At 45.9% G+C, this 15,308-nt stretch overlaps 1 protein-coding gene across 2 annotated transcripts in view; it reads left to right on the forward strand.

Moving 5' to 3' along the window:
* The window catches only part of LOC142485025 (glutamine and serine-rich protein 1-like), a 47,139-nt gene that overhangs the window by 17,079 nt on the left and 14,752 nt on the right, over positions 1-15,308 (forward strand). For both annotated transcript variants that reach the window (XM_075584257.1, XM_075584256.1), the window contains exons 2-3: positions 11,103-11,215; positions 13,727-13,888. In XM_075584257.1, the coding sequence (XP_075440372.1) occupies positions 13,759-13,888 (130 nt within the window). In that variant the 5' untranslated portion in view covers positions 11,103-11,215; positions 13,727-13,758. The remainder of the gene's footprint in view (positions 1-11,102; positions 11,216-13,726; positions 13,889-15,308) is intronic.

Consider the following 15,308-nt stretch of genomic DNA (forward strand, 5'->3'; position numbering starts at 1 on the left):
GAATTAACCCCCCCCCCCCCCCCCCCGCTCCTCACCTCCACAACGGCGACCGCATGGTGCCCTTCTGGGGCCATACTGATACACCATTAACCCCCCCCCATCCTCATCCACTCTCCCCCATCCTCATCCACTCACCCCCCCCCCCTTCATCCCCTCCCCCCCCCTCCGCTCCCCCTTCCCCCCCCTCCGCTCCCCCCCCCCTTCGCTCCCCCTTCCCCCCCTTTGCTCCCCCTTCCCCCCCTCCGCTCCCCCTTCCCCCCCTCTCCGCTCCCCCTTCCCCCCCTCTGCTCCCCCTTCCCCCCCCCCCTCTGCTCCCCCTTCCCCCCCTCCGCTTCCCCTTCCCCCCCCTCCGCTTCCCCTTCCCCCCCCCCCCCCCGCTCCCCCTTCCCCCCCCCTCCGCTCCCCCTTCCCCCCCCTCCGCTCCCCCTTCCCCCCCTCCGCTCCCCCTTCCCCCCCCTCCGCTCCCCCTTCCCCCCCTCCGCTCCCCCTTCCCCCCCCCTCCGCTCCCCCTTCCCCCCCCCTCCGCTCCCCCTTCCCCCCCCCTCCGCTCCCCCTTCCCCCCCTCCGCTCCCCCTTCCCCCCCCTCCGCTCCCCCTTCCCCCCCCTCCGCTCCCCCTTCCCCCCCTCCGCTCCCCCTTCCCCCCTCTCCGCTCCCCCTTTCTCCCCCTACCCCCCCCCCCTCCGCTCCTCCTTCCCCCCCTCCGCTCCCCCTTCCCCCCCCTCCGCTCCCCCTTCCCCCCCTCCGCTCCCCCTTCCCCCCCCCCTCTCCCCCCTCCGCTCCCCTTCCCCCCCCCTCCGCTCCCCCTTCCCCCCCCTCCGCTCCCCCCTCCTCCACCCCCTTCCCCCCCTCCTCCACCCCTTCCCACCAAACTTCGCCTTCCTGCCCGCCTTCCCACCCCTGCCTTCCCGCCTCTGCTTTCGCGCCCACCCGCCTCTGCCTTTCACCCGCCCTTACTCCGCCCGCCTCTGCCTTTCACCCACCGCCTCACAGCCGCTGCACGCACTCAACAGACACCCGCCACACTCGACACATACCTGCCGCCACACACACCTGCTGCCTCCCGTCCCTATGCACCGACATCACTGACCCACCGCCTCACACCCTAGCAGGACCCCAACTCACAGACAGCACTCACAACCCACGCGCCACCCGCCGCCTCACACCCTAGCAGGACCCCCACTCACAGACAGCACTCACAACCCACGCGCCACCCGCCGCCTCACACCCTAGCAGGACACCCACTCGCAGACAGCACTCACAACCCACGCGCCACCCGCCGCCTCACACCCTTGCAGGACACACGCCTCACATTTTTACATTTGTTATGTCACCAAAATATACATTGTATTGTGGTGTGTTTACAATAAACCATTTTTAAACAACATCGTATTACATTTTATTCCATCTTTCTTTTCAACATTATTATCCAACCTTTACAACAAATAGTCACCTATTGTTCCACGATTTATAAATAATACTACCTATTACGCATTTACATCCCGGGCAACGCCGGGTCTCTCAGCTAGTATATATATATATATATATATAAGATGTGTTCTTGCCGGATTTGATCCATCTTGACGAGATAATTAATACCGTATAGACAGGCCCCCTATAATACAAGAGGAGCTACAGACCTATAATAAAACGCTAAAGTTTGACTTCACTCCCTCAAGATGCTTGCACTGGTTGTCAGAACAGCATTTGCTTGAGTAGACTGGTTATACCTATGCTCAACCCTTGAGACTTTTTGGCTTTATATTTAGGGCACAAAGTTGCCCTTGAAGACCCACAGGATAGAATGTGCAGTTCTGGGTACATTATAAAACCACTGCAAATTAAAAACTGGACATGGTTGCCCACTTTCACCTCTCCTTTTCGCCTTATGCATGGAACTGTTGGCCAACGCCATTACAATTAACCCAAAAATCTCCTGATTTATGATTGGTAACAAAGAATGCAAGATAAGCCTGTTTACCTTTCTATTTCTGTCTTTCCATAAACCAATGTCATCTCTACCAAATCTGTTTAACTTCTTAGATACATTTGGCAAACTATCGGGTTTTAAAGTAAATAATTCTAAGTCTGAAGCTCTTGCAATAACTATGCAACGACTAAATGAACTTCTCTAAATTTCTCTCTGGGCAAAAGAAATCCCTACCTTATTTAAATTAAGCAAATGTGTCGACTCCATATATAAATATAACTGTCTCCCTCATACGGAGAACCAATAAATCTGACTTGGAAACCTAGTTCAAATACATAAATTATTCAGTGAACATTAATTTATTCTCCAGATTACGATCTTTGTTCTGTTCCCTCCCTATCCTGATTTAAATTCAGAGATGTTTTGGATGTCATCTGGGCCAATAAAAACCCAGAATCAGAAAGTCAACTCTTTACAGACCAATTTCTAATGGAGGTCCTAGCTCTCACAAACCTTCTGGCCTTCTTAGGAGCAGCTAGGATTAGTCCGATTTATACTCTGGCATTTACCAAGCAAAGCGTAGAAGAGATTAAAACCTCAGTATTAAATCAATACTTTGGCTGTCCATGTATTAAATATTATCCTATAGTGCAGGAGGGGGGGTGGAGGGGGTCTGCAACTCCAGTTTTCAAGGGCCACCAACAAGTCATGTTTTTCATGGTATCTCTGCATCAGCATAGGTGGCTGTCGTTCGCTGAGCCACCTGTGCTGAAGCAGGGATATCCTTAAAACCTGACCTGTTGGCCACCCCTGCTATAGTGGCATACTCCCTTAGACTTTCGGACAATTTTTTAAATACAATTGCGTACCAGAAATGCATGACCATCTTGTTTAAGAACCCGGATTTTAAACCCGATATGATTGCAGCTGTTTTTTCATTGGTCGAAAAAAGCTGTGATTTCTAAAATTGGACACCTATTTTTCCATAGACTAAAAACTTTTGAAGACATCGTGAACAAATCTAAGGCTGCGTCCATGGTGAATTGTGCCAGGCGGAGGCGCGCTGAAGCTGAGGGAAAGCGGGTGCTTTCCCTGGCCTTAGACCGCTCGCCGTCGGGGGGAAGGGGGGGCTGTGACGTCACGGAGCTGGTTCGTCCTCATTGGGCGAACCGCTCACGTAACCGTCCCGGCGCTCCCTTGAGCGCTTGAATTTAAAATTTTGGTAAGACTTTCGCTTCTGCACGCTTGAGGAAGCGTAAGCGAGCCCCTGCTAAAGCCGCTCTCATTGCGGCTGCAGGGGCTCACTACCGAGCAGCAGCGCGCCTCAGCACGGGTCAGCGCATAAGCGCTGACCATGCCCGAGGCCTAAAGCTCCCAGAAGGGAATTATTTAGATTTCTCCAGCTGAGGCGCTTCATCGCCTCGTATTTAGATAAACCAAATACTTGAAATCTATTTCCCCGGTTATGACCCCCTATGTGAAAGGTATGATCTCTGCTCTTTTCCAGACCTGCCTACAGTTGAGGATAATACGCTTCTTTATAAACACCCAGATACCCAGCAAGCTCTAAGAAACCCCCCAAAATTACCACAAAGTGTGTGTGTGTGTGTGTTACTGGGCGTGGCTTAATGTATACAACAAGAAACAAAGTCCAGAGCAACATCCAATGTGACAAAAATACAGTGAAATACCTAATATCGCTTGAAAAATGGTCATTTAGTTAACCCTTTGGCCAAAGCGTATAAGCCTGCAAGCCACATCAAGGCATGACCAAATTCGCAGGTCCTAACACTAACTGATTAAAATTCTTATTTACCTCTATAATTAGAGGAAGAATGGTCGTAGCATTGAACCAGTCACAACCAGCTGCATGAAAAGAAAGATAGAGAAAATAGGCTAAAGCGCTCCAATGCCAGGAATAAAAGAATATTGTAAGCCAAAACCACTAATCCAAGGTATAAAAAAATGAGTAATGGTATTAGTACATAATAACCACTAGTATGGGTACTATCCTCCTGAAGACAGGTGGTAGATGGTACAAGCCCACCCACAATCAGTCTCATTGGCAGGTTCCCCTGAATAATAAGCAATACTCACAAATTCTAGGAGTGGTAGGCAGGCTGTGCAGCTTCCAATATTGTAGTAAACAGGAATAAATGGAAAAACAAAGCGCACAAGCAAAAACGGAGCAGGAAGGACCCAGCATCAAAAATAGAAAAAAAAGGGCACTTTAATGTGACAAAAGACCCATCCAACGCGTTTCGAACGTCACAGCGTTCTTTTTCAAGGTAAAGGAACGCTGTGACGTTCGAAATGCGTTGGATGGGTCTTTTGTCACATTAAAGTGCCCTTTTATTCTATTTTTGATTCTGGGTCCTTCCTGCTCCGTTTTTGCTTGTGCGCTTTGTTCCTCCATTTATTCCTGCATGAAAAGAAACCTGCTTACTTGGAAGTGGGGCGGGGCAAGCTTAAACCCTGTGAGGGTGGGCCACTGACCTCAAACAGCTGAGACAAGCTGGACAAAGTCAATAAACACACAGATACCAGCAAGCCTCTAAGCTGTTTTGGAGGTCAGTGGCTCCTCCCTCCCAGCGTTTAAACTCGCCCCTCCCCACTCTCCAAGTAAGCAGGTTTTCTTTTCATGCAGCTGGTTGTGACAGGTTCAATTCTAGGACCATTCTTACTCTAATTATAGAGGTAAATAAGAATTGTAATCAGTTAGTGTTAGGACCTGCGAGTTTGGTCATGCCTTGATGTGGCTTGCAGGCTTATACGCTTTGGCCAAAGGGTTAACTAAATGACCCTTTTTCAAGAGGTATGTATGTATGTATGTATGTATTTCACAGTGCATTTTGTCACATTGGATGTTAATACGCTTCTTTACCTGAGACAATTGGAAGAGGATCTGGGATAGGCTCTAGAAAGCCTTTCTCGCTCACTGTCCCACACCTCGGGAACGCCCTTCCACTCGATTTTAGTTATTTTTATTTATAAAATGTTTTACAGGAAGTAATACATTGAGAGTTTGCCTCTCGTTTTCAAGTATGTCCTGGGCATAGAGTTAAAATGACAAATAATTCATGGTTGCAAATACAGTTTCATTAGTGAACAGGGTATACATTATATACAAGACATTGCATGCACAGTTAAAGATAATATATTTTATGGTGTATGAAACAGTTACAGACCAGATTAAAATGTGAGACAGCCTTAGATTTGAAAGAACTTAAACTGGTGGTGGATGTGAGAGTCTTTGGTAGGTTGTTCCAGTTTTGGGGTGCACGGTAAGAGGAGGAGGAGCGGCCGGATACTTTGTGAGCCTTGGGACCATGGAACAGTCATGTCAGATCTCATGTAAGTGCTGCATGTGGTAGGGATGAGGAGCTTGTTCAGATAGATGGGTAGCTTGCTCAGAAAGTATTTGAAGGCAAGACAGGAAAGGTGAACGTGCACCTAAACTCAAGTGATGACCAATCTAGTTCTTTGAGCATTTCGCAGTGATGTGTGTTGTAGTTGCATTGGAGAACAAAACGGCATATTGAATTGTAGAGGGTGTCAAGTTTGCTAAGCTGGGTTTGGGGTGCCGGGCCATATACTATGTCTCCATAGTCAATAATTGGTATTAGCATCTGCTGTGCAATACGCTTTCTGACCAGCAGGCTTAGGGAGGATTTGTTCCTGTAAAGTACAACTAGTTTGGCATAGGTCTTGGTTGTCGGGGTATCAATGTGCATCCCGAATGTTAAATGGGAGTCAAACCATATGCCCAGGTATTTAAAACTAGTAACAGGAGTTAGGGTGGTATTAGCGTTGGTTCTGATCTGGAGCTCAGTCACTAGAAGCTTTAAAAATGTAGTCTTGGTCCCAAATACCATTGTTTGTCTTGTCAGTGTTTTAAAAACAGTTTGTTTTGGGAAATCCAGTTTTCGAGTCTCAAAAAGTCAGACTGAAGTATGTGTTGAAGGTCGGAGAGGCTATGGCTGTGTGCATATAGGATTGTGTCATCTGCATACATGTGTAGTTTGACAATATACTAGCACCCTCTCTAGCCACCTTTTTTAATACCCATCTTAAAACCCACCTCCTTAACGAAACATATGAGTGGCTGATACTATACACCTCATACATCGACCGTGGTCCCTTAAAGATGCACTTACTAGAACACCCTCTTTCTGTCTGTACGTTTTCCCTACTTACCAATTAGATTGTAAGCTCTTCGGAGCAGGGACTCCTTTTCCTAATGTTACTTTTGTGTCTCAGGCGCTTATTCCCAGTATGTGTTATATTATTATGTCACATGTCTTACTCCTGTGAAGCGCTATGTACATAGATGGTGCTATATAAATAAAGATATACATACATAATGGGATGATTGAACTGCGATTTGGGAATCCATTAGGAAGGTATTCATAAACCCACTGAGAATAGCAGTAAACTTATTTTCTAGTGGTACCGTAGGCCCGTAATATTGTGTTTTTATAATAAACTAGCTGATATACCCGGCGTTGCCCGGAATTTACCCCCCTTCACAGGTGGGTGTGTCCCCCCCTCCTTCACAGCTGCGGTCTCCCCTCCCTGCACCCCACATGACAGTCCAACCCCCTGTACCCCACATCACTCTCCCCCCCCTGCACCCCACATCACTCTCCCCCCCCTGCACCCCACATCACTCTCCCCCCCCCTGCACCCCACATCACTCTCCCCCCTGCACCCCACATCACTCTCCCCCCTGCACCCCACATCACTCTCCACCCCCCTGCACCCCACATCACTCTCCACCCCCCTGCACCCCTCATCACTCGCCACCCCCCTGCACCTCACTTCACTCCCCTGCACCCCACATCTGTCTCTCCCCCACCTGCACCTCACATTATTCCTCCCCCTGAACCGCACATCATTCCCCCCCCCCCCCCCCCATGCATGACCCCCTGGTCCTCGCTAGCAGCGGTTTCAGATGTCCCTCTCCTCGAAATGTAAGGTAAGGGATTCAGGGAGGAGAGGGACTCCGTGGTGTGGTGTGGCTGGCCCCGTCCTCCATCTGCGGCCGTAGTGCAGCATGGAGCGATCGGTGGGCTGGCAGGAGCAAGAGAGGGCCGGGACTCCAGTTGGTCTCCAGCGTGGCGCCACCCCCGCCCCCCCCGCCCCCCACACCGCTGTCTGCAAGCGGGGAAGCCAGGGGGAGAGTGTACTCGGTAGGAGCGGCTGTTAGTGTTGTGACCGGGGGGAGGGGGTTTGTGGTGGGGGAGAGGTGAGGCTGCGGCCATTTGGAGCGCACATAACATAAGTGCGTAGGTAATGTGCGGAGCGCACATGTGAGTTGGTGTTGCGGCCATTTGGAGCGCACATGTGAGTTGGTGTTGCGGCCATTTGGAGCGCACATGTGAGTTGGTGTTGCGGGCATTTAATAAAACAATTATTAAGTGCATAGGTAAAGCTAGCGGTGATGATTTAATGCGGGAAGTAGTGAATAATTTAGTACTTGAGCGGAGCACATGTCAGTTGGTGTTGCGGTAATTTTATAAAATAATTGGTAACTGCGTAGGTAATGTGCGGAGCGCACATGTGAGTTGGTGTTGCGGCCATTTTATAAAACAATTATTAAGTGCGTAGGTAAAGCTGGCGGTTATGATTTAAAGTGTTTACACAGGATGGAGAAAGTGGGCATATTAATATGTAAAGTGTGTGCTGTGTGTATGATGGGATGAGAGTGAGTGTGTGTGAACATATACAAAAAGGGGAATGTTAAATATGTCAAGTGTGTGTTGTGTGTGTATGATGGGATGACAGTGAGTGTGTGGTGTGTGTATGATGGGATGACAGTGACTGTGTGTGTAACGGGAATTTAAAAGTGGGCATATTAATACAGTATGTAGGAAGGGGAATTAGAAAGTGGTGAATTTGAAAGTGGCCATATTAATATGTAGGAAGGGGAATTTGAAAGTGGGCATATTAATAGGCATATTAATATGTAAAGTGTGTGTGTGTGTGTGTGTGTGTGTGTGTGTGTACACACACAGGGGTGAGAGTGTGAGATGAACTTAGATATTTTTTAAAGTGGGCATATTAATAGGCATATTAATATGTAAAGTGTGTGTGTGTGTGTGTGTGTGTGTGTGTGTGTGTGTGTGTGTGTGTGTGTGTGTACACACACACACAGGGGTGAGAGTGTGAGATGAACTTAGCAAGGACTCTGCAGGGCTTCTGTGGGGGTATGCTGTCAGTGCAAGTGTGTGACAGTGAAGTAGGTGTGTGTCAGTGATGTCAGTGTAAGTTTTGGCCAATGACAGTCGTGTGGGCGGTGTGTTCACCGTGGGGCGTACCTCTTGGGCAATGACAGTCGGGCTGGGCACGGACCAATCACATTCACCGCAGCTAGTACCAACCTTTGATTTTATATATTAAGATATGTTGGAATAAATTATTTATTAGCATTGTACACACACACACACACACACACACACACACACACACACACACACACACACACACATTTCAGCTGCGGTCGCGGCGCAAAATCTTTATTTTCCTCATCTTCCCCCCCTGTCGGCCGGTTTCTCGCTCGCTGCCGCGTGCGCAGCAGCAGCAGCACCCTCTATAGAACAGCCCTTACTCCGAATAGACTAAAGTAAATATACCCAGCTTCTTCCCTGATATGCTTCAGTAGGTAGTGCTGTATCTAGCAGTGGTTACGAATCTTATGCGACCGTTAATGGAACCCTGGGTCTGATCCTCACACCAGATCCTTGGTCAGCCCTGCTGAATAGGCCTATCCCAAATATCTAGATCTGATAGCTTTATATCATTTGTTTTCCCCTACGACATGTTTGAGTTGCAGCCAATTGGAAGCAACCAGCTCCTGAAATTTCTCTAATCCTTAATAAAATGCAGAAAATTACCTGGGAGCCGACATCAGATCCTGCCTCGGTAATAGAATCCATGTGGTTCTGGTAGTAGGCATGAAACACTTTTACACGGTAATGCAGAGTTTGTGTCTACTTCCAGATATCCAGATTGTAGCTTTTACACTTTACCCTGGAGATGTATAAATAAGAACTTTTAAGTTGAATGCGAACCAGCTATCATCCCCAACCCCCTAGTTCATGTGCTCCACAAAAATCTGATGGGGAAACTACTCAATGTTCGTGAAAATAACGTAAGTGAGTGCGCATGTGCAGAAGCATCCGCCGTTCTCTGTGCATGCGCAGAAGGGGCCTCCTTATTCCGCGCATGCACAAAAGCTTCTGCCATACTCCGCATGCGCAAAAGATCCCGTCCGACTCTGCATGCGCAAAAGGCCCAGTACGACTCCATGGATTCTCTGAAGGACACACACACACCACTGTTACCAGAGGAATTCCAAGTGAGTATAGATATAGAAGTGCAAATAGCAAACATTTTAGAAATTTACCATTATATAAGAAAGGCAGAAGTAAAAAACATTAGAGGTGTGTACACATACATGAATTGTATATAGATTAATATAATAAAGTAACTGTAATGATTATAAAATGTAAAAAAAAAAAAAATAACATATGGGTGTGTGCCGAGCTATGTATCTTACTTTAGTGATCATAAGTCAATTATATCATGTATTCCAAGTGATTTTTGTATGAACATTTCAACGCATAAATGATACACTCCAATTTCTTTTATTAAATTATAAACATCACCATCGCAAATACAATTTCTGTGACAAAACACAGAAGTTTCACTTACAATGCGTGTGTTCGGCACACAACTATTTTTTATATAGCTGACTTGACTCATGAGGTTATCATGAAGTCAGATTGCATCACCTTGTCATTTGAATGATCTGCCAGTGTTGACACGTTGCTGAGGCATATGAACTCCTAACACTGATTTAATCGGGGTCGGGCTAGTGCTTTACCCGCCTCACATCCGATCTAATCTTTCAGCCAGAGACGGGAGCTCTGTGTAACTCTGTAGAGTATTAAGCTGTGGCATAGCTTTTCAGCATGAGTGGGTCCAACCCAGACATTAGTTCTTCCAGCTGCCTGGCAGATCATAGTGCAAAAGAAGCTTTTATATATCATTCGACTTCAGGTGATCTCCGATAATACAAACGTGTCTGTGTTACAGTGATTTGAATTGACCGTGAAGCTTAAACAGGCGGAATGTTCTTATTTTTGTACTTGGCCATAAAGACACCGCAGTATGAAGTTTGAGCGATAGTATTGAGTGATAGTAAATAAAATGTTCTCTAAGGCTGAGGACCCGCTGCGGTCAGCGGCGCACACGGGCCACCAGTACCTTACCCCCAGTCAAGTTGTCCCCGCTGCCTCCTTCCGATGTGGCTGACTACGTGCGGTGTCACGAGTCGGCCGTCCGGAACTACAAGGCTTTGGTGATCAGAAGCGCCGACGCGTCACGTGGTACGCCGGGGAGGAACTTGCCATAACACGAGTGCTTTACAAGGAAGCCAGTTAATGTACTGTTCTACGGATTGCGCAAAGTGGTGACATTACGTGAAGGCAGTTGGCTCATATCAGTGAATGCCTGCAAATGTACCTGTGCTTATTACTAGCCCATGTTGTGTCTATCCAGTCATAACCCCAACCCCCTCCACACCTCTCCCTGGGCTCAATGGCTGCGCCCCAAAAAAAAGGTCACTGCAGATCGCGGTGCAGTGACTTGCACGCGCCGCCGGCAAGCAAGACGGTCGTGCAGGCGCGGGCAGCAGGTCCTCAGCCTAACAGTGCAGCGGTTTGACTTTGACAACACAGACTACATGGAACAATGGGCGACAGTTTTTTATTTTTATTCTTTAAACGTTTACACTTGTATTTGTGATGTGCCGCTGTGCCTAATTCTTGAGAAAAATGATAAATAATTATTCATCTGTTATTATAATCTGACAAACTTTGTGCAATATCAAAACCTGTCTTCCCCATCAAACAGCACACGCATGCATGGATTTTCTATGGTTTGTGCTTTAAATGTATTATTTGGGTTTAAAATGGCCATTAAACGTGCTACGATTTTGAAGTAAATATGGAAAATGTTAGTGTTATATGGCTGGATTATTTCACTGCAGGGCTCCGACGTCAGGCTACACTATTTTAAAATTGCATCATAAAAGTGCTTGGGTGTAAAAGCCTCAGCAGTAGTCACTAGATGGATCTACTGTTAACATTATTATTTTATATTTTTTAGTTTGAGCTATGGAGCTGGACACCCTTCCCACTCTGAAACGGAACTTCTACACAGACAGACCTACGCAGCCACCCATCAGCTTCCTGGATATGCCACAACACACCACCCCACAGGTAGGTACCTCTTTAGTTCCCGGTTTCCTCTCCTGGCTTCCCCTTACATGGAAATAGAAATGAAAGACGCGCTAATATTTTGCCTGCAACTCAGTTGGTTTGTTAGAAATGCAATGCATTACTTTGCATAGGTAATAAGAAAGAGTCCTACAACAAAGGGAATCGTTAAACATTGGAGAATGAAACTCCCAGATCTATAAAGCTTAGTCTCAGTAGTGGTAAAGAATGGGCAGCATAGTAGTAATTGCCTTTGATGTCAAACTTATTTTATAGAGCCAATGTCAGGGAATGTTAACTTCTTGTACAGTGAGCAGTGCACCAAAATGATGGGGGCAAGTGTGTATTTGGCGCTGTGAATTCATTGTACAGAACTGTCGAAATAATGAAATGTGACCGTTTCTATGAATATAATTGGCAGTCTCTAGCCCACAATCTAATGCAGGTGTTCCCAACTCCTGTCCTTGAGGGCCACCAACAGGTCAGGTGTTAAAGATATTCCTGCTTCAGCACAGGTGGCTCAATCCGTGACTTAGAACGACTGAGCCACTGATTTGGGCCACCTGGGCTGAAGCAGGGTTATCCTTAAAACCTGGCCTGTTGGTTGCCCTTAAGGACAGGAGTTGGCCGCCCCTGATCGAATGTATTAGGAGATCAAGGATTTAAACACTTTTTAGCGGTCGGGGATCAACAACACTTTACTCTTCTGTGCACTGGCAGAAAAAATGTCGCTGTTCAGGATTCTCACCAACTTGGAGCTCCTAACTCTTCTTAGGCACACAGCGCTGAGGCACTCAGAGAGGCCACTATTACACAATGTGCAAAGCGAGACCAGCTGAGGCACTCAGAGAGGCCACTATTACACAATGTGCAAAGAGAGACCAGCTGAGGCACTCAGAGAGGCCACTATTACACAATGTGCAAAGAGAGACCAGCTGAGGCACTCAGAGAGGCCACTATTACACAATGTGCAAAGAGAGACCAGCTGAGGCACTCAGAGAGGCCACTATTACACAACGTGCAAAGCGAGACCAGCTGAGGCACTCAGAGAGGCCACTATTACACAATGTGCAAAGAGAGACCAGCTGAGGCACTCAGAGAGGCCACTATTACACAATGTGCAAAGAGAGACCAGCTGAGGCACTCAGAGAGGCCACTATTACACAATGTGCAAAGCGAGACCAGCTGAGGCACTCAGAGAGGCCACTATTACACAATGTGCAAAGAGAGACCAGCTGAGGCACTCAGAGAGGCCACTATTACACAATGTGCAAAGAGAGACCAGCTGAAGCACTCAGAGAGGCCACTATTACACAATGTGCAAAGCGAGACCAGCTGAGGCACTCAGAGAGGCCACTATTACACAATGTGCAAAGAGAGACCAGCTGAGGCACTCAGAGAGGCCACTATTACACAATGTGCAAAGCGAGACCAGCTGAGGCACTCAGAGAGGCCACTATTACACAATGTGCAAAGAGAGACCAGCTGAGGCACTCAGAGAGGCCACTATTACACAATGTGCAAAGAGAGACCAGCTGAGGCACTCAGAGAGGCCACTATTACACAATGTGCAAAGAGAGACCAGCTGAGGCACTCAGAGAGGCCACTATTACACAATGTGCAAAGAGAGACCAGCTGAGGCACTCAGAGAGGCCACTATTACACAATGTGCAAAGCGAGACCAGCTGAGGCACTCAGAGAGGCCACTATTACACAATGTGCAAAGAGAGACCAGCTGAGGCACTCAGAGAGGCCACTATTACACAATGTGCAAAGAGAGACCAGCTGAGGCACTCAGAGAGGCCACTATTACACAATGTGCAAAGCGAGACCAGCTGAGGCACTCAGAGAGGCCACTATTACACAATGTGCAAAGAGAGACCAATGACGTAAGGTACCAGGAGTAAAAACAAACCTTTTTATTCCTGTCCAATAACTTTTAAGAGCTAGATTTCCTCCCCCCGCCCCACAACTGGGTCAGGAAAGTCCTCGGGCTGATAGATGCCAGAAATGCAGAATACAAATCAAATAAACCACTAGAATGTAAACAGTTGAAAACCGGCGCAGCACAAAAGTTGCTTGTTCTTTAAATCCTCCGTTAACGAAAAGCATTCTGAAGAGTTACTGCCATTATTTTTATTGGCGCGGTTTAGACTATTCCTGCTGTGAAGTGCGGAATCCAAACGCATCTCTTTCTGTAATTGCCTGAAAAATGCAGTTGTTTTTATTTATAATTTAAAAAACTACAAAAAATAAATTTACCTCTCACAAATCTGTGCAGCGTACAAAATAGACTGCCTCCTTGGTCATTTGCATACGTCGTTATTCATTCATCTTACCTCTGGACAGTGTTAATGCAATTACAAGGGAATGTTAAATATCTTAGCGCAAGTTGCCAGGAAGATATTAAACATTCCATTGTAATTCTCAATGTCGGGATCGGTAATATTGCACTCTTAATTAATGTAAGTGATTAGAACACACAACTTTATTTTTATTCCCCACCTCGTTTAGGTCTATCGGGCCTGTTTGATACCGGCCTGCATATGGCTGGTGGTAACACTACAGAAGCTTCCGTGATGAACTTTCTCTCTGCAATTGAATCTCGGACTGCCCAAGCCGCTTCATCAGGGACCACTCTCCTGCCGCAGTTCCGCGCTCCATCATGGCAGACAGGTAAAAATACGCTTTCATACAACAAAGGCTTTATAGTTAAGGGATGCTTGCGCGCGTTCCTTTTTAGGATCATGTACGTACTTATTTGAACGATGTACAATGCAAAGTAAACAAAGTGAAGTGCGCTAATATAGCAATAATAAATATAAAAGTATATATCTAAAACTAAAAAGTATAAAGTGAATAGAAGTCTAACTATTGCTTAAATAGATTTAATATGCAACTAATCATATAAAACTTGTGCTCAAGGTAAATGAGTGCAATGGCAAAGTGAAAAATTAAAAATGCGAATATATTAAGTGTTGGATCACATATAAAAAATTAAAATGGTGATGGTGGGAAAAAAAAGCTCTTAAAGACAGACCAGTCTGTGAATTAGGACAGAGGGAAAAAAAAATCACCCAGAATCCAATTGTCAAAATGCAATCAATTTACTACTGATGGATATAATGAAACAAATAAACATAATTAAACACAAGATAAAAGCACAATACAGAATAGTATATCTGTTTTAACCATCTAGTTACCAGTAGGTATTGGATTGAAACGGAGCAGGGACCACTGAAATGAAAAGGTTTGTTTTTTTTTGCAATTGTTCAGCAGAATTGGACCTCAGGAATTTCCGCTTTTAAAGCGGAATAAGTATTTGGGGAAAAACGCACATGCCTAATAATCCAGAGTAATTTGGGTGAATGTCAGAGGTCCAATTCTGCTTAACCATTGCAAAAAACTTTCATTTCAGGGGACCCTGCTCAGTTTCAATCTAATACGTACTGGTAACTAAATGGTTACAACAAATATATTGTCCTATATTGTGCCTTTATTTTGTGTTTTATATTATGTTTTTTATTTGTTTAATTATATCTGTCATCAGTAAATTGATTTGCATATTGACAATTGGACAATACAAAGTAATAGATATTCCTGCCCAATATTTTGATTATAATCCATTTGGTTAGTCCGCCATTTTGTCTGTTTCCCTCCCGGAGCCCTAATTTTTCTAAAAAAAAATTGCGGGCTGGATATTTTATTTTCATTTATACTTCGTGAACAAAACAAATGAGATATTTTCTCACCATCGTACCAAACACACATGTATAAGTCTAGTGACTCGTGCTGCTGTACAGAACATGTATGTATTTGTAGAGCGCCATCCATGTACATAGTGCTTAACAGCAGTAACACATGTGACCTAATGAAACATAATGGGAAGAAACGCTTCAGACCTCAAATTAAACAATAGGAAAAATGTCCCCTGCCCTGAGGAGCTTACAATCGAAGGATATAAATGTAATTAACTCTCTACTGAACCAATGTCCTCATTTGTAGGTGCTGAACACAAGCTTTCTAGGCCACAAAAAAAATCATTCTTCAAAACCATCATTAATTGTCTTGCATAGAAACGTGCATTCTAACTTTT

Source organism: Ascaphus truei, unplaced genomic scaffold, assembly GCF_040206685.1.
Source record: "Ascaphus truei isolate aAscTru1 unplaced genomic scaffold, aAscTru1.hap1 HAP1_SCAFFOLD_514, whole genome shotgun sequence".
Lineage (NCBI taxonomy): Eukaryota > Metazoa > Chordata > Amphibia > Anura > Ascaphidae > Ascaphus > Ascaphus truei.